The 19,682-nt window shown below is 31.7% G+C and overlaps 1 protein-coding gene across 6 annotated transcripts in view; it reads right to left on the bottom strand.

The window, feature by feature from the left end:
• The window catches only part of LOC143240948 (uncharacterized), a 143,274-nt gene that overhangs the window by 13,199 nt on the left and 110,393 nt on the right, over window positions 1–19,682 (bottom strand). For 5 of the 6 annotated variants that reach the window (XM_076484244.1, XM_076484241.1, XM_076484242.1 and 2 more), the window contains 9 exons: window positions 9,632–9,901; window positions 7,248–7,313; window positions 6,151–6,206; window positions 5,686–5,761; window positions 4,752–4,913; window positions 4,412–4,550; window positions 3,761–4,070; window positions 1,141–1,290; window positions 162–285 (listed from right to left, as the gene is read on the bottom strand). In XM_076484244.1, the coding sequence (XP_076340359.1) occupies window positions 162–285; window positions 1,141–1,290; window positions 3,761–4,070; window positions 4,412–4,550; window positions 4,752–4,913; window positions 5,686–5,761; window positions 6,151–6,206; window positions 7,248–7,313; window positions 9,632–9,788 (1,240 nt within the window). In that variant the 5' untranslated portion in view covers window positions 9,789–9,901. Of the gene's footprint in view, window positions 1–161; window positions 286–1,140; window positions 1,291–3,760; window positions 4,071–4,411; window positions 4,551–4,751; window positions 4,914–5,685; window positions 5,762–6,150; window positions 6,207–7,247; window positions 7,314–9,280; window positions 9,315–9,631; window positions 9,902–19,682 lie in introns of those variants that run through there. The other variant, XM_076484245.1, reaches the window with a different exon arrangement.

Genomic DNA, 19,682 nt, shown 5'->3' on the forward strand with positions numbered 1-19,682 from the left:
CAAGCACCCTAATCACCTGGCCGTGCTAGGCCCTATAAGTAATGAATAAAAACAGTTTTTGAATTATATTTTTCATGTTTATGCTAATGTAATTTTTTTTGACAGGTTTTTGTTTCTTTAGATGCAAAACGTCTTTACAAGAAAAAGTGAAGAAAACTTACCTTTCATATCTTCTAGCTTGGAAAAACCTTGTTGAGTTGTGTGTTGAAGCTGAGACTGGCTAGAAGAAGCTGGGGGTTGTGTTTGAGCTGGATTCCCACTAGGGGTTTGGTCCCCATTAGGTTTCTGTCAGATAAAGATTATAGTTGAAGACACTGTTTTATATTTATTATACTTAAATATATGAACTAACAGGCAAAATAATTTCACTTAATCTTAGATAATTACTTTAAAATTAGTTGCTTTCTGAAGCAAATTATTTGAGCATTAATTTCTTTATGAAGCAACTTTACACTAATGAACTAAATGAAGAGTTGTCTACTTGAGGCCTGTTATCTCAGTACATAGTTTCTCAACTCAAAACACTCGTACAAGCTGGGGATTTAGGACTTAAATTCTGGTCACAACAAACTGTTCTTCACATGTTCCAAACTGTTATAAGTTGATATTCAAGCACCAGGAAAAAAGATGATTACAATAACATATAATGAATGTGTGTTTACTGAGTTGACATGAGGAAGGCTGAAACTAGGTGAAGACTGGCCTGCTTTAGGCTCAGTAAATATAAAACTGATTTCAAAAGTAAGCCAGGAATACTAACCAATCAGATGAGATTATTTTCCATGTATTTTAGAATGTTTGAATTTCATGAGAAAAATTAAAATGATGTTCTCGTGGACCAATAATTTTAAAATAACATATATACTGAAATATAATAGTCTTTGATTTGAATCTCAGTTGCCAGCATTTTGGCCAATTAACTCCAACAAATCATTGAAAAACTGCACAATATTAGTTCTATAATTACAACCTCTGGAATATTTATTTTTGTATTTTACATTTATTAATATCAAATTTTGCTGAGATTAGAGGAATTATGTAGAGGAATAGAAAATGAACATAAAGAGTTCAATCAACCATAATCAGTATAACCTGAGGTTATCTAAGCAAGTAACCAGTAACAATGGTTATTTTTTATACCTGAGCAGAAGGTAAGATGATCTGGGGGTACTTTTGCTGCCATTCCAGCTGCCACTGTAAAAAAAGTTGTTGTTGTTGAAGCAACAAATCATATGATGTCTCCACTGAAGATGAGAGCATTGTATGGTTTTTCTGAGCACTGGAAGGACCCTGGATATAAATGCTAAATGTTTTAAATATTTTTTTCACAATAATACATATTTCTGATGTTAACTATGTCTTATTTGAAAAGTGTTCAATGAGGTGAAATATTTCTTTAGGTGTTGTCATGCAGTGGAAATATCAGACTGGATGATTGGAATAAAAAATTCTTCTTAATATCACTACTGACCCCTTCACAATGCATCATGGGTAAAATATCATGCCATCACAATTGTTGACTTGCATTTAAAATTTTATTGAACAATTATTTTATAAATTTACGTCAATAAGTTTGGAATCAAATTGTAGATTATAATTCAAACTTTAATATCATATATGAGCTAATTCCCTAATTTATAAGGAAACATTAAAACATTTAAATATAGATTTTAGTGACTTACATGATATGTTGAATGCAGCACTGGTTAAAATTAGATGTTTCTGATGTCAAAATACTAAGTCTATAGTTTTGTACACAGTAGGAACTCAAATTACTGATACTGACAAGCTAGAAATATAAAATAAGAACCTCATATATTTTTATTTTGCTGAGATATGGGTTATGCACTGAATCAAACACAATGGCTCTATTCACCTCTTTCCATTTTTGGAAATGGTACCTGATATACACTTCCTTCAATATATAACATGTGAATAACCAATCAACAGCTTAAAAGTCCCCCTAATGGTTTTCTCAGCTATTTTAATCTGTGAAAAGGCTACTATCTTACTAACTAAGATGTGTTTAGGTTTAAAAAAATATGAAACTTTGAGCAGACTAAAGACACAATCTACCTTCTTGAAATATTGGTTCAAAGGAATGTGGTAGCCTTTTCACAGCTTAAAAGTCCCCCTAATGGTTTTCTCAGCTATTTTAATCTGTGAAAAGGCTACCACATTCCTTTGAACCAATATTTCAAGAAGGCAGATTGTGTCTTTAGTCTGCTCAAAGTTTCATATTTTTTTAAACCTAAACACATCTTAGTTAGTAAGATTAATAAATTATAGTAGAATTCTATTGTAACAGTGTAGTTATTTATGATTTCTTGGTTGTACAACTGTATATATAAAAACTAAAATTTTTAGTATTTTCCATGTGTGGAATTTTAACAACAACAACTGACTACAAAGGTCATATTGAGAAGAGATGACTGTTTGCTTTACTTTATTTAATGTTCTACATTTCATAAAAAATAAATTTAATAATTTTTTTTCTAAATAGTAATAACATATATACATATATAATGTATAATAATTGAAATGTGAATGTTTATCACAAAATACTAGTCCACTAAACTACAGCCAAGACAGGGAAAACTAAAGGTCAGTTTTATAGTATTGGATATGTAATATGAGTGCACGTGCACTGTGTAAGTACAAGTTATGTGTTGTTAGCTAGGCATGACTGGAAGGTAAATATAATAAAAAATAACAAATATATAGCATTATGAACCTTAAGCTACTTAGACTAAACATTGGTATTCCTGTATTGTAACATGTAGTCATTCTAGCACAAAAAAAATATAATTTATATTTGTTTCCTTTTTTTTTTTATATGATGGTTACAAGGTTGGTCAAATGACAGACCTCACATAGTTAGGATATAGAAAATAACATAAAATATAAAGTCTTACTGAAAGCAAATGTTTGAAACATATTTTGGAAGTTTCAGAGATTATGCAAATAATGAAATTTTGTAGAATGGATGGCAACTGCCTGTTGTGGAGACACAAGTGTAGAGGACAATGTTTGGAAAGTCTTCCGCCTTTCGTCCTCAGGTCAGTGAAACATCACCCTCTACACTTGCATCTCTATGACAGGCAGTTGCCGTTCATTCTACAAAGTTTCATCAAAGAATACTCAAATAATATTTCAGATATTTGGGATGAAGTTTAAGCATAATATGAAATCACTTTGCATTCAGACTAGTATTAAAACAGACTTGATAAACAAACAAATCTTGAGTAAAAACATTAAATTAAATCTTATTTTTTGTGGGCAAAAACCTTGTAATATTTACTAACGATCTACCAAAATTTGTGAAAATACACATACTGTATCAAAAGTTATAGTGCAAATACTTAACGTGTGTAAATATGTAAAAGAACTAAAGTATATTATACTGAGCCCATTGCAAAAGGATTAAGTTCAAGGAATCTGTGGTCATGCTTTTGACACTTACTCTTTAACTTATTAAATTAAAAAAAAGGTCAGATTATTGTTCACGATATATACACATTAGTTTGTTATAACTCAAAAACATGCCAAAATAAAAATATCACAACAACTGAAAACATATATATATATATATTCTAAAGTCACACTTTTTATGTTAGGATACTACCGATTTCCTCTTGCTTTCATACTGGATCAAGTAAAGTATGCCACATAAGAATGTAAAAACATGAATAAACAGCTAATGTAGATTTATTCTAACTGGGCAGAATTTCATACATACAAAAAAAACAGTTGTCTTTACCTTATATTCATGGAATTTAATGGTCCTTGTTTTGGGTTGAGATTTGGACTTTGACTTTTTCCTGTTTTTGTTGCTGCTACTGTTACTGCTATCCTTATTCTGAGCCTGAATAGAAGGCTGACTAGATGTAATGGTCATTAAACCGCTTGATACTTGACTTGGTTGTGGACTTCCAGCAGATGCTGCAGTCTGTAAGGAGAGTGGAGATGCCACCAAACTTCCAGGTGATGAGGCAGATGTAGTTTTGTTTGAACTTGGTGACTCCAAAGTAGGAGCTGGGGAAGTCTCACTTCTATCCACTGATGGAAAACTGTTTTAATTTTTTTTTTTAGTAGTAGTTGAGACCCAACTTGAAAACTTAAAAAAATTCAAAGCTTTTGAGTGTCTTTTTCTGAAATTACTTTTTTTTAATGGTTTAACTTTCTAAACGGAGAAGAGTTATTTGTTTAGTAATAATAAATGTCATGTTGTGTCCGATAAGATGTTGTATACACTAGGCTTGTTCATTTTTATATCACTAAACAAACCTTTTTATATACATTATACTCTACTTAGCCAAATCATGACAGCACTCATAAGCTAATGTTCAACAGAAACCACTATGTTCTTGTGTTATACACAGTGTATTGAATGAATTATTACAGTACAAACCTGCTTTGTGACTGGTCAGTTCCATCTTGAGGGGGAGACAAGGCTCCATCACTGCTACTGTCTTCTTCAATCACAAAACGTGGGGGTGGGTGTTTGGATGTTTCTCCTTCACATGTTTTCCTGAAAGTTATATGTCCCTCTGCAAAGATGTTAAAAAAATATAAGATATTACTAAAGAATATAAATTAATTCTTTTTATCAGGACAGCAGCAAATGTTAACATATATACCCAGTTTTTACAGTAATTCATCAATTATTCTTATAACTAATTTATTTGGATCATATGACCTGAATACTAATGTTACATGATTCAGATATACTCTCATAAATTGTATTTTGCCTTTCACAGCTTGTGTCAGTCTTTCATCAGCCTGGAGTATATTTCCTTTAATCAATTCGAGGGGGCCAGGTCGATTAGAAATGCGATCATTAAGATTATCTGCAAGTCGGGCTTTCTTGAGTTGCCTCTGCTTCTCTTGCAGACTGGGATCAACTGTAGTATCTGTTGGATAAAGTAAATAATTACAGCTAGTACTACGAAAGATATTAGTAACAGCACTGCATGAACATTGGTGTAACTCAGGCTTCAAACGTGTGGGAACAGAGAATGGTGTCTGAAAGAACACACTCCATGACTCATCCAAATATGTATTTGAAATTAAATTCTGCTGGGTCCTAATGCAATTGGCAAATAACTTGAACTACAATTAAAAATACAGACTACTGCTAATGAAATATAAGGGGGGATAGTCCCTCCACTAATGGAAAGATGACATAGATGCATCACCTTATGTAAGTTATGTATCTGTTGACATATTACATAAACAGTAACAAAAATAAGCAAACAAAGTAAACAAACATTTATTAATATTAAACATAGATTTTACCTGGATACTCAAAAGAATTGTGATTTTTTCTTTAAGTAGAATGTTTCATTTAAAAATTCTAATCAGAAGCATCAAACAAATTTGTTAACACATTTATATGTAGAGCATTATTAGCATACATATTTACTTTATCATTTAATAACAATTATTAAGTATTCACAATTTATTATTTTTAACTACTAAATATTATTATGTGTATAATATTTGTAGCCATACCTCCGTTGTTAATTGTATTTATGATAAATATAGAAACTAAAAATAGTGTCTTTGTTAGCAAGTGCCTTACGTTATATCTCTAAGAATAGCTTTCAAAAAACTAATTAAGCAAAATGTTCATGAATTTAGTTTAACAAAATATTTATACACAAAAGTCTTTAATGTTCCCACCTTCAAGAATGTGTTGCTGAATTAGTTCTTGACGATTAGGCCTGCGTTGAATTTTATTTTTAAGAATGTCCCCCATCTAAAAGGGAAGAGAAAGAGAGGTACTTAGTTTCATAGAACAGTAATTCCGAAATCACATTAAAACTAAATTTCATATAATTACTCACCTAATATGTCTTTTACACTACAAACTGGTTTTATCGTCGAACTGTGAAAGTTGTAATTTATTATTGCTTTACAATAACTTTAAAATAGGTTTATTATATTGCTTTTTAAAATTTTTCAAACTTAATATAATGTGAAACATAATACAATATCTCACTGACACTGTGTAACAAAGAGCCACATGTATAAAAAACATTCAGAAGAATATAAGAAATAAAAACTACTTATACTGGCAATATATTACAGCTGTGCAATGTTTGAAATTATAATAACTGTCTAAGCTAAAATAATTTCAAGAATTACCTTTGCCCTCTCCAATTTTTGTCGTTGTTGGTGAAAAGATGGAGGGGTGTTCAACGCTGGAAAAGAAACATCAGTGCAATACTGTAAATATTTATATGCTTAATCTATTTTACAAAGAACATTCATATAGTTAGAAGTATCATATTAGCATGTTCTAATCAATCATGCACATTAAGAAGTATCATATTAGCATGTTCTAATCAATCATGCACATTAAGAAGTATCATATTAGCATGTGCTAATCAATCATGCACATTAAGAAGTATCATATTAGCATGTTCTAATCAATCATGCACATTAAGAAGTATCATATTAGCATGTTCTAATCAATCATGCACATTAAGAAGTATCATATTAGCATGTTCTAATCAATCATGCACATTAAGAAGTATCATATTAGCATGTTCTAATCAATCATGCACATTAAGAAGTATCATATTAGCATGTTTTAGTTAATACTTAATTTGCTACAACAGACAAGTCACAAAAATCATCCTATGTGGCTGTGTTTATTAACTATTTTATTTTTTATTCAAGAAAAATTAAGGAACACAAACAAAAATCACACATAAATAAAAAGAGATACAAAGTTACACGGGAAATAATAAAAAAATGTGTTTCTTTCACACAGTTACACCAGCTCTAATTCTGAATTGATATATTACAAGAAAGACAGCTGGTCAACAACACCCACTGCAAATTCTTGGGCTAATCTTGTCTGATAAAATCAGGGGATTAAATTTTTTATATCTGTAAATATAGTTTGTGTTTTTACAACAACGGAATCCAAATCATGAACCACACTAACCACTAGGTCACACTTGAAGTATATTAAACAAATTATAAAGGGAGAAGTATCTTATGAGGCTAAAAAGTACAGAAAAGTCAAAAGGTACCTGAAGAAAACAGTTGAATATATCTACTTACTAAAACAAACTATAACAGGACATGTGCTAGTAAACTGGCATCTATACAAATGGTTTATTGCTAGTCTGTCTGTGTACCTGTTTGGTAGAAAAGCTTGCTAACATGTACAACTATTCTACATTAAATGACTAAAATCTTAAGTTTTTTAAATAATAAGAGACCAAACTTACGTGGCATGATTCCTTGATCTATGAGTTGAGATATTGGACGACGTAGTAGCAACTTCTTTTTTAGAGCTGAAACCATAAACTAAGATATTAATGATTAAACCACAAGTATCATTAATTTGAAGAAGCTTTTCCATAAAGCTCTTCTGGCTTGTCAACTGACTAAACATTTGGAATGATAAGACTTACAAATATTTAACTGAAAAAATATTGAGTTGTAAAGGAAACCATTTTTTATTTATATAACTACATAAATAAATCAAACACAAACACAGATAACAGGTATCTAACATTCTTATCAAAACTTCTAATGACGTTTTAACTACTTACATTTGCTAATTAAATTTTAAAGTTTTTAAATGTTTAGATAACATATGAAGATTTCTGCAGTGATTTCAAAACAGAATCTAGATGCTTACAGTGAAAAATATTTCAACTGAAAATACACTGATATTTTAACACATTAAAGATATTTGAATCATTAATAACCTATTTGACATCTGGTGGGTGTTTACTGAAGCTTCCTTTAAATAAACAAGAGTTTAAAAAAATGATTTTATAAGTTAACTAACATTAACATTTGTGAAATATTGATGTTGAAACCAAGAAAGACAAGACATCCATGTAACCATGGTTAAAATGGAAGACATTGGGAGAATGCTTTTAAAGAATCTGATAATAAGTGTTATGCCCTAAATCTACATTGCTGCTAAAACTCATTTGAAACTAATTTATGACATTCCTAATAATCCTAATCAGTCTCAAAGGTGTTAAATGAACATGTCTTTACAAAAAAAAATATCTTTGTAAAATCATGGCAATGAACATTTCCTGGAAGTATTTTAAATCGTTACTGTGAATAATTTAGATGTTTCTATGTGGTGGGACTTTAAAATAATAAACACAAATGTCACTTTTCAGTGTTGTTTGCTGTAATGGTTTTAGATTATTCAGATTCCAAGCTACACTTAGATATGCTGGTTAATGAATATTTCACTGTTATCTTCATAGAAGCATTAAATAATAATATATGTTTAGGTTTTAGTTTAATCAACAGATAATGTTAAATAAATCTCCTTGAAATGTCTTATATTCAGCACATTTATAAATGGAACTTGGAAAACAAGACACATTGTTTAAAGGAATGAATTAAGAGATATTATGACAGTGAAGGATTCCTTTAATTTTGAGTAAAACTACAACATTTCTATATTAATTGCTTTCCACACAGTTACAAAGTATATACATGTCTTTGAGTATTCAATACTTATATTTTTTTACTGCTTACATTACCTTTGACATTTCCTGCAGTGTGGGATGGAAAAGAGAAAGAACAAGAAAGATTTGGAACATTTTCAATAAGTCTTTCAACACAAATGCCTATCTTAATACACTTCATTGATGGAGGTTATTTCTTAAAACTTGCTCTTAATTGAACAAGTAGCTTAACCTGTAATTTTTATAGAAACAGTAAGTTACAAATTATGTTACAATTCATAATAAATTTCCTGTTTATTCCCAGTTTACATTCGTAATTGGATAAAACATAGAAATACAATGAAGAAATGTAAGACTAAACATTAGAATAAAGCATACACTAATAACTACCATTCATACACTCCAGTCAACTGAGTGTTGAATTTCAATGGATTCCAACAAGGATAAAACTACAGAGGTCATACTCACTAAACTCTATCTGTGCTAAAATCATGGTGTAGTAAATAGTTTTTCTTTGCCCTCCCACTTCCCTTATATTAAGTCATCTTATTCAATTTCTTTCATTTTGACAAACCATCAGGCATAGACATAATAATTTGATTTTTGTTTTTTCAATACCATGCACAGTGTAGAAAGATTTTAGCAAAATCAATAAAATCTTACACTCCCTGTTATTTTATACAAACAAAAACTGTGAACAAGGACTAAAAACTTACACTCCTCATTCTTGTTCACAGTGTTTGTAAGTAGAAAAACTAAAAACTTACACTCCTCGTTCTTGTTCACAGTGTTTGTAAGTAGAAAAACTAAAAACTTACACTCCTTGTTCTTGTTCATAGTGTTTGTTAATAAAATGATTAAAACTTACACTCCTTGTTCTTGTTCATAGTGTTTGTAAGTAAAATGACTAAAAACTTATATTCCTTATTCTTGTTCATAGTGTTTGTTTGTAAAATGACTAAAACTTACACTCCTTGTTCTTGTTCATAGTGTTTGTTTGTAAAATGACTAAAACTTACACTCCTTGTTCTTGTTCATTGTGTTTGTAAGTAAAATGACTAAAACTTACACTCCTTGTTCTTGTTCATAGTGTTTGTTTGTAAAATGACTAAAACTTACACTCCTTGTTCTTGTTCATAGTGTTTGTTTGTAAAATGACTAAAACTTACACTCCTTGTTCTTGTTCATAGATTTGCAAATAGAGCGTTCATCTACTTCAGCCTGCGGTGGAGAGGTGGTTTCACGAGATTGGAACAAAGGAATAACAGTGCTGCTAACCCCACCTCCCACCCCTGCATTATTGTTATTGGCATTCCAATCTGCCATTGTGGCCAGGTTAAGATTACAGTCTTTAAACCACTCTGGATAGATGCTGATAATAGTTTCCAAAAGATCTTGGTCAAGTTGAATCCCCCAGTATATCTGGTTACCTGCACTTCCTGTTGAACAAAAGAAATAAACCAGCCATCATTTTCAAACTTTAAAAAATTTAAACTTTTAAATTATTGATTCTTTTTGTTTTTATTTCATGGCAATTTTTTACTATAACTGTGTGAATCATGATACTGGATTCTCCATCACAATATTCTCTAATGGTGTTATATATAATGTTTTAAATGCAGCAACATTCTCTTAAACATAATACTGATTTTTACAAAATTGGACATTCTTTACAGCTCTAATATTAATGATCACTGAGCTGTAATGTTGTTATTTTGAAATTAATTATCTGAAAAGTTACACTTTTTTTTCAAACCTGAATTATCTGGGTGTTAAGAATTTTGTCCTAATCTTTTCCTTAGAAAAGACATACTACAGACTCACAAGTCACCTTAGAAAACACATACAGTTGACTTAAACACCACATTGTAACCTATACTTGAAATCAGTAGGCACACACAGTAGGCCTAAACTTTTATTAATAAATTAATAGACACATACCAGTGAGGAGAAAAAATAAACCTAAACACTAACTTAACACAAATAGTAAATATAAACCTTAAAGTAGAAAGCACAGACAGTAAAAATAAACATTATATTAATATTAAAATAACTCAAACACTTGATTAGTAAGCACAAACAGTAAACCTAAACCTTAAAGCAGTAAGTAAAGTTCAAATTAGTAAGCATACACAGTAAACCCAAATTTTAAAGTAGTAAAGTTGTAACTATAAGCAGTGAACCTAAACCTTAAATTAGTATAGGTAGTAAAAATAAACTCATATTAGTAAATACACAGAATAAAGCACCTTAAAACCTACATAACTAGACTTGTTGCCTTACTTAAGTGGGCCATCCATCACAACTTCTTGTTGAGAATTATATTACTTTTTCTTATTCAGCATTAGGCCCTCTGGGTTTTGCTCACAAAAATAAGTTCAGGGTTTTAGAAACAAGAGAAATTAAGGAAGTAAATGCTTCAGAGAAAACAACTTGACCCAAACTTCAAATAACTAAGCTCTCACATTTCAGAGTCTCAAAGATCGCTTTTAGTGGATGGTTAGAAACTGAATGTAATCTTGTAATGATATAGCTCTCTGACAACATAGTTCTTCAGTCTTTAAAACTTTGTTCATTTTTTATGGTCCAAATTAAGATATCCAGTTTTAAAATTCTTATTCCTGAAGGGTTAACCACTGTGGATATGTTTTCTTTTGTTTTTCACCTATATTATAACAGTTATTATTTAATTACATCAGTTTTAAAGAAACATTTAAAATCTTAAAAATTACATCAAAACAGTACCCAAAATGATATAATTGTAAAAAGGTTTCCAAGTCAGTCATCTAGATAACCAATGGCCAAAGAACAGGGCTGCGTTACACCGTCAAAAAATAAAATGCTATTTTCATTTCTACCATAACCACAGAATGAGTGATACAACACGTTTAATAAAGATAAATCAGTGACACTTTTATAAATAGTTATTTCACTTTCCTCTTATTTCTTAGATCGACAATTATAAAATATATTCACAAACGTACTCCAGAATGTATACATGGAAAGGTATCGATTATTTTATTGGTATACTGAAGTAAGTGAAAAAAAACATCACAGCTGGTGGGGTACAGATTATTAGTTGAGTGATCCATATTCGGATATTTTACACTTTGTAGACAGACTTACTCAACAGATAGCCCGATCTAGATTTGCTATAGGAAAATACACAGACAGACAGACATAATTTATCGATCTCTGATGAATGCTTACGAAACAACTGGCATTATTTATTTAAAAGAATACTTGGCAGATATACAAGTTTGACAGCACAAAAGTTTTCAGATTACAGAAGATTTTTGGCAAAAGAAATGGCACCAACTTGGAGCTTGATAAAGATTGTTAGCTGTTTTTATGCACAGGTACACTCCACGTTTTCTACAAAAGATTAACTTAACTGAATTACGTAATAAAGTAGAATCGCAGACAAGAGGAGTGTTGGAAAGTACGTATGTTATTCACCTTTCTTGTCGCTTCCAATCAGGCTGACAATTCAATGAATACGTGGCATCCTAATCTAAAAAAGGCACAACTTGGTGACAATCACAATCGTCATTACTCGAGGAGATAATACTACGTATTACAATGTACAGTTCGAATATTAAGAATACCGAAATAACACTACACAGCTGAAATTCGTTTGTTATAAGACATGATTTTGATACATTCTGTTGCTATATAATTGATTTGTAGAGATAAAAAGTCAAATATTGATTAAAACCCATCATCTTTAATTGTGGTAACATCAAAATCAAACTAGAAATATATAACTTATAATAATACAAGATTATCATTTGTTTGTTTATCTCAAAGTGACTCGCTGCAAATTTATGTGGACATCTGAAAGAACACAAAGCCGTTTTCACTATCTGAATAATATTTTTATACATTTACACATACACACATAATTGCAACCTTTAGTTTTAGCCTCTATTCCAATAATATCTTATGAAAAGTAAATTCTCCACGGGGCTCTGTGAACGTTTTGAACCCAATTTGTGTCCACCACTCTGCATCAACCCTAAACATAATATCAAAATATGGCTTAGAAAGATTACGATATAAAGTATTTTCACGGATAACTAAACGAGGATTTCACACTACCCCGAAAACGAAATTTTAATTTATTCAAACAACTGCATTCAGGATTTTTGATGTACTGTAGGAATCAGGCTTAGAAAATATGTAAGTGATAAAAGTAAGTATCACTTACCAACATCAAAAATACTTCAAAGTCATTATTTTACGAGAAAATTGCATCCGTGTTTTGTGTGAAATATTAACTTAGAATAGATGGACTAGACAGAAAAGGAAGTTTGTTATCAAACAACAATTCTCGAGCTTTTCTTGCCTGATTGAATACTAAGTTCGATCGTCACTACTGTATAAATCACACAAGGCCCCAGAGTGCAGAGCACTTTTTTTTTCTTTTCAGCAACGAGTCGCGAGCCATTAATTCAATCCGGGCAACCAAAATACTAGGCCTAACTGGCCATCACATTAAGTTCAAAACAGAAAGGAAATAGGATAAAAGTGTTTGAAGCGTGCACCTCTCATGATAAAATAACCATTACATTTTTTTTCTGACGTATTTTTAACTTAAGTTTAAACATTCTTCCCTAAGATCGTCAGTTAAGGCTGCTAACGTTTTATAATTTTCCTCACGTATTAGGCACTTAAATAATGGCAGAATTGTTGCTAAGTTAATACAAAAATGGAACGTATTCTAGGTAAGCAGTCCAGGGAATGGGGAAGAATAATCAGACAAAGTGAATAATCAACTACAATGAGTCTAGTTGAAGCGTACTTACTTGGTTGAATACACTTTCGTCAACACCAGGCTATGGTTGAGTGAAATCACTTCTTTCTCATTTGACATTTTAAATAAATTTTCCTTCCTGATTTTCCCCCATTTTAATCCACCTCCATTTCTCCTCTTAACCTCGATTTCCCCCATCTTAATCAACCCCCATTTCTCCTCTTAACCTCTATTTTCTCACTAATAGTTTTTCAATTTATTGGTTTAATTTTTTACACCTCACTTCACCGCTAAGTCATTTTAAAATGTTTTGTTTTAATACGGTTTATTTTTCTTTAACACGTGATTCACCCCTTTCAGCCATAGAAACATTGTGATATAACAGCGAATCACATTATACGTTTACAGTAGTCCAAACGTCGGCGGTGGGTAGTGTTGACTAGTTGCCCTCCCTATTACCTATCGCTTTTAAATTAGGGACGGCTAGTATAGGCAGCCCTTGGTTAATTTTGTGGGAAAAAAACAAACAGGTATTTTACCCAGGTATTAGGCACTTAAATAACGGTAGAATTATTACTACGTTAATACAAAAATGGAACGTATTCTAGTATTCTAGATGTAGGAAAGCAATATATAACTCACATTCTACAAAGTATGTATACTTTATGATTTCTATAACATCAATACGTGTTGCTTTTGTCTTCTATGGTTTATATACGTTTCCTCAAACGTTCAAGTTGCATTTGTGTGTGTTATTTCTTAATTGCTTATGTGTAAAAGTACAGAAAGTGGCCATTATTCTCTTCAAACTTTGTTTCTGTGACGTGGATAATGAAATTTAGAAATTAACCTATTTTCTATGTAAAAGCGGGCAAATTTGCACATTTTCATTTACATAAGGTCTGAATAAAACTACATATGAATCAAGATTTACATGTATGTATACTAGTTATACAACAATGTTCAGAAGTGAGTAGTTTTTCTAGATTTGCGACTGTAATGTAAATCACTTTCACGTCTCAACTCCCAAATATGACCCCGCTAGTACAGCGGTAAGTCAACGGATTTACGGCGTTAAAATCAGGGGTTCGATTCCCCTCGGTGGGCTCAGCAGATAGCCCGTTGTGGCTTTGCTATGAGAAAACACACATACGCACTCTCAAATATAGTCAGTCTCCCATCATGCTTTCGTTATACTCTCCGAGGTCACAAAAGCAAAGTTTGAAGAGAAAACAGATCTTTTCCATTTACTTTAAGTATAAGCAATTGGGAAATAACACTTTCTGCCCAGGTAACAATTTTGTTACATAGTGTTACTAGCTAATTAATTTTCAGTGTTAATCTTCACGATATATTTGTTACGATTAATGACACAAGTTTTAATGTTATTTTGCAACGTAGCAATTCCATACAGTGAAACCCGATTGCAAGGGAATTTCCTACCCACAGAATTTGGTTAGGAAAATAATTTCCAGAACTATATTACAGATTTTCATATAAGCATTTTAATTCGTTCAGACGTAAAATCGAATTCAAACTGATTTCCAAAATGATTTTTAAATCCCTTAAAATATGTTATAATGATTACTTAGAATATTTTGTTTACTTTCGCAAATGTTAAGAAAATATATCACAAAAACAAAACAAACAAAAAAAACCAAGCACGTGATCAAATATAAACAAAAGTTCTGCAAAGTTTCAGAAACAGTACATTCGACGCACGTGAAATCACAGGTCTACAAGAATCTGCTGAGACGCTAATCAAGAATGCGCATGCGTAGTCTTAGATTAAGATTATTCACGTGCAGGCTTTTATTGAATCTGCGCATGTTCTGTACCATGTAGAAACATAACTAACGCCAAATTTTCTGCTCTGATAGTTTTAATAATATTATTATAAGTCATTTTTAGACAATGTAATCCACACTGGGTATTATGAGATATACTAGTAAAATAGAGATATCACACAATATTATTCCAACAATGTGTATGTGTGGGTATATACACACATATATACATACACGTATATATAATTCCGATCAAATCGCTTCTCTGAAAAAGCTTTACAAGCGAAATATTGAACACAAACAACAGAAAAAGATTTTCTTGAAGTCAACTCATGCGTTTTTATTTTTTGAGTATATTTTATTATACACAGATATTCTATTTTTATAATGTTTGTCATGTTTTAAGAAAGTTCAAACATTTCTGCCAATTTCTTTGCATTCTCGTCTAAAAACTATGTAGGTTTAGTTAAGTAACCAAACTGGCTACTTTACAAAACTATATTTTTAATAAATCCGTTGGTTCCAACGTTCCTACCCTAACGGTTACTCCAATTAGATACCACCGCAATTTAAATGTTTTAAACGTAATTTTTAAGAGCATTACATTTGTCAGGCTGTTTATTTATTTTTTCCTTTTGAATCATTAACTAGACATAAAAACTTTCAATAAATTGTGGCTATTTTGACAGCTCCCAGAAAACCCGCATTAAATATTTACTAATTTTAGAAATTTACAATTCGTTTTTTCCAGAAAATAAAAATTCAAGTATTTCGTGCACTACATTTCAATTATTGTGTGAGCTGTCAAAACCAGGCTGCACGTTTGGGTAGTTTTTGTTAGGTGTGTTACGGTAAGAGCATTAAAAAAATAAAAAAATAAAAAGAGCTAAAATTACGTGAAAGACACCTAGGAACTTGGGTTAAGTCTTTCAGACGCCTATAATTCATGTTCCAAGGTTATGCCCCTAATTACAGCTCAGCTTTACAAGTACTTGTAAGCGTTACCATGTGACCTCTAGCGGCAGCTCGTGCTGGCACCGTGCCTACATCCCTCGAGCCAAGACGCTATAGAGAAGTAATTATGGCAGTGTGACAAAAAGAGCTGCCAGTTGATGCCAAATACTTAATGTCTGTCTGTCTTGCTACTTCCATTCTGATATCTGGTTTGAAAAACCTACAGCTTGGTTTGTCTGTCTGTGGTCAATACAGCCCATTCATGCATGTGTCCTCTTTTAAATCACAACTTCCAAAATAATGGCATTCAACACCAAAGTATGTCGTGAAACGTTAAAATTAGGTGTTCACCACCCGTTCATATACTTGCTGAGTAACTTACATTGGTGTGGATGAAACAAGACCAGGCGCTGAGACAATAATAATCTTTATATTTCATCACATTTTGGTTATAGATAGTTTATACTGGCGTTTATTATGTCAAAAACATCCATTGCCCATAAAACATACAGAAATATTCTTCCCTCTAAAGAAAAAATACTCACCATAGTAAGCAGACAGTAACTTGAGACAAACAAAATCCAATGGGATCTTACAAAAGTAGTGTGCACGAATGTGTCACTTTGTGGGCATTGTGTGACGTCAATATTCAACAGAATTTCTTGAGAAAGATAGAATAGCTATAGAACATCAGCATTTCACAGTTAACTCGTAGATCAAAATTTTAACTCACTCAATGATATAACATTCTTCTTTACGTTACTGGATGGGAGATTCGATGTTAAGATGAGAGAAAACGTGGAGCAACCTACCTGAACTGGTAACGAAGGATGTGACAAGAGTTTGAAAGATGCAAGTTACAGTGAAGCAGTGTGTGGTAAGAAACAAACACTTTGAGGACAGAAACAGTATATACTTTATATAGTTTGTTACATTGTTTAAATGGTTTGTTTGAAGTTAAGCACAAAGCTACACAATAAGCTCTCCGTGCTCTGCCAAACACTGATATTGAAACCCGGTTTCTAGCGTTATAAGTCTGTAGACATACCGCTGTGCTACTAGGGGGTTGTTTGAATAGAAATAATTACATGAAAAACGATGCTAATATAACCAGATATACATATTTCATTCATAGAATATCCCAGTTAATACAACCAGATATACATATTTCATTCATAGAATATCCCAGTTAATACAACCAGATATACATATTTCATTCATAGAATATCCCAGTTAATACAACCAGATATACATATTTCATTCATAGAATATCCCAGTTAATACAACCAGATATACATATTTCATTCATAGAATATCCCAGTTAATATAACCAGATATACATATTTCATTCATAGAATATCCCAGTTAATACAACCAGATATACATATTTCATTCATAGAATATCCCAGTTAATACAACCAGATATACATATTTCATTCATAGAATATCCCAGTTAATACAACCAGATATACATATTTCATTCATAGAATATCCCAGTTAATACAACCAGATATACATATTTCATTCATAGAATATCCCAGTTAATATAACCAGATATACATATTTCATTCATAGAATATCCCAGTTAATACAACCAGATATACATATTTCATTCATAGAATATCCCAGTTAATACAACCAGATATACATATTTCATTCATAGAATATCCCAGTTAATATAACCAATATACATATTTCATTCATAGAATATCCCAGTTAATATAACCAATATACATATTTCATTCATAGAATATCCCAAAACAGAAGTAATTTGAAACTAAAATCCTTCTATAAACTTTGAAAGCGATACAATTATGAAGTTTTGAAACTAGAACTCTCTTGAAGTGTTGAAAATTAGGTTGATTTAAAGCTTTGAGAAATAACCTCTCTTTAAACTTTAAAGTTGGAATCCTCTTGAGGCTGAGATTCAACATCTCTTCAAGGTTTAAAGTTGGAATCCTCTTGAAGTCGAGAGTGAAACTCTCTTTAAGGTTTAAAGTTAGTTTGGTTTGTTTTGAATTTCGCGCAAAGCTACTCGAGGGCTATCTGCGCTAGCCGTTCCTAAATTAGCAGTGTAAGACTAGAGAGAAGACAACTAGTCATCACCACTCACCACCAACTCGCGGGGTACTCTTTTACCAACTAATAGTGGGATTGATCGTCACATTATAATACCCCCAAGGCTGAAAGGGCGAGCATGTTTGGTGTGACTGGGATTTAACCTGCGACCATCGGATTACGAGTCGAGTGCCTTAACCACTTGGCCATGCCGGACCTTTAAAGTTTGAATCTTCTTGAAGCCGAGAGTGAAACTCTCTTCAAGCTTTAAAGTTTTAATCCTCTTGAAGCCGAGAGTGACTCTCTTTAAGGTTTAAAGTTTGAATCCTTTAAAAGCTGACAATGAAACTCCCTTCAAGCTTTAAAGTTTAAATCCTCTTGAAGCCGAGAGTGAAACTCTCTTCAAGGTGTAAAGTTTGAATCCTTTAAAAGCTGACAGTGAAACTCCCTTCAAGCTTTAAAGTTTAAATCCTCTTGAAGCCGAGAGTGAAACTCTCTTCAAGGTTTAAAGTTTGAATCCTTTAAAAGCTGACAGTGAAACTCCCTTTAAAGCTTTAAAGCTGAAATCCTCTTGAAGCTGATAGTAAAACTCTCTTCAAGTTTTCAAATGAAAGCTCTGTAGAACACATAAACATGACAGCTTACATACCATATAACCTAATGAGTTACGTATAAACTCGCATTGGCAGTTACGTTAACACACTTAAAACAAAAAAAAAGTTCAAATCTGTTGAAGAATGCTTACCATGTATTCTGATAACAACAAAATGAAAAGTTCAGATCTGTTGGAGAATGCTTACCATGTATTCTGATAACAACAAAATGAAAAGTTCAGATCTGTTGAAGAATGCTTACCATGTATACTGATAACAACAAAATCAAAAGTTCAGATCTGTTGGAGAATGCTTACCATGTATTCTGATAACAACAAAATGAAAAGTTCAGATCTGTTGGAGAATGCTTACCATGTATTCTGATAACAACAAAATGAAAAGTATTTAATTTTGTTATGCACTACATTCAAACATATTATATATTTCACAAAAGCTATAAGAGAAAACTAAAACTAAACTAAAACATAACAAAATGATTTCTCCATATTTTTATTTTCCTTCTTTATTACATTCCTTAGGTTCTTATTCACAACAAAGAAACGACATTCTTGAAAGTATAAATAACATTCATTGTAAAAATTCAACATTACTCACACGTGAATTAAAATTTAAAACACTGGATGTAGCAATTCTGACAAAATAAAAAAAAATATTTCTTAAAATACACATTTATGGTTTGATTTGTTTCGACAAAAGCACAAAGCTTTACGAGGACTATATGTGCTAGCAGTCCCTAATGTAGCAGTAATGCACGAGAGAGAAGGCAATACCACCCACCGCCAATTCCTAGGCTAATCTTTCAACCAAGGAATAACAATGCCTCTACGGCTGAAAGGGTAACCACGTTTGATTATGGGAGATTCGAATCCACGACCTACATAATGCAAGTTGAACGCTCTGACTACCAGTTCATGCCAGACCTTATACATTATGAATTTCGGGTCTTAATTCATTGAAAAGAGTTTGAAACCTCTTGGTTACAGGTCTTGTTTATTAGCGTGAATTTTTCCTCATGTTCTCTTTACGACGTTGTGTTTGAGTGTTACTAATA

Source organism: Tachypleus tridentatus, chromosome 13 (assembly GCF_004210375.1).
Source record: "Tachypleus tridentatus isolate NWPU-2018 chromosome 13, ASM421037v1, whole genome shotgun sequence".
Classification (NCBI taxonomy): Eukaryota; Metazoa; Arthropoda; class Merostomata; order Xiphosura; family Limulidae; genus Tachypleus; species Tachypleus tridentatus.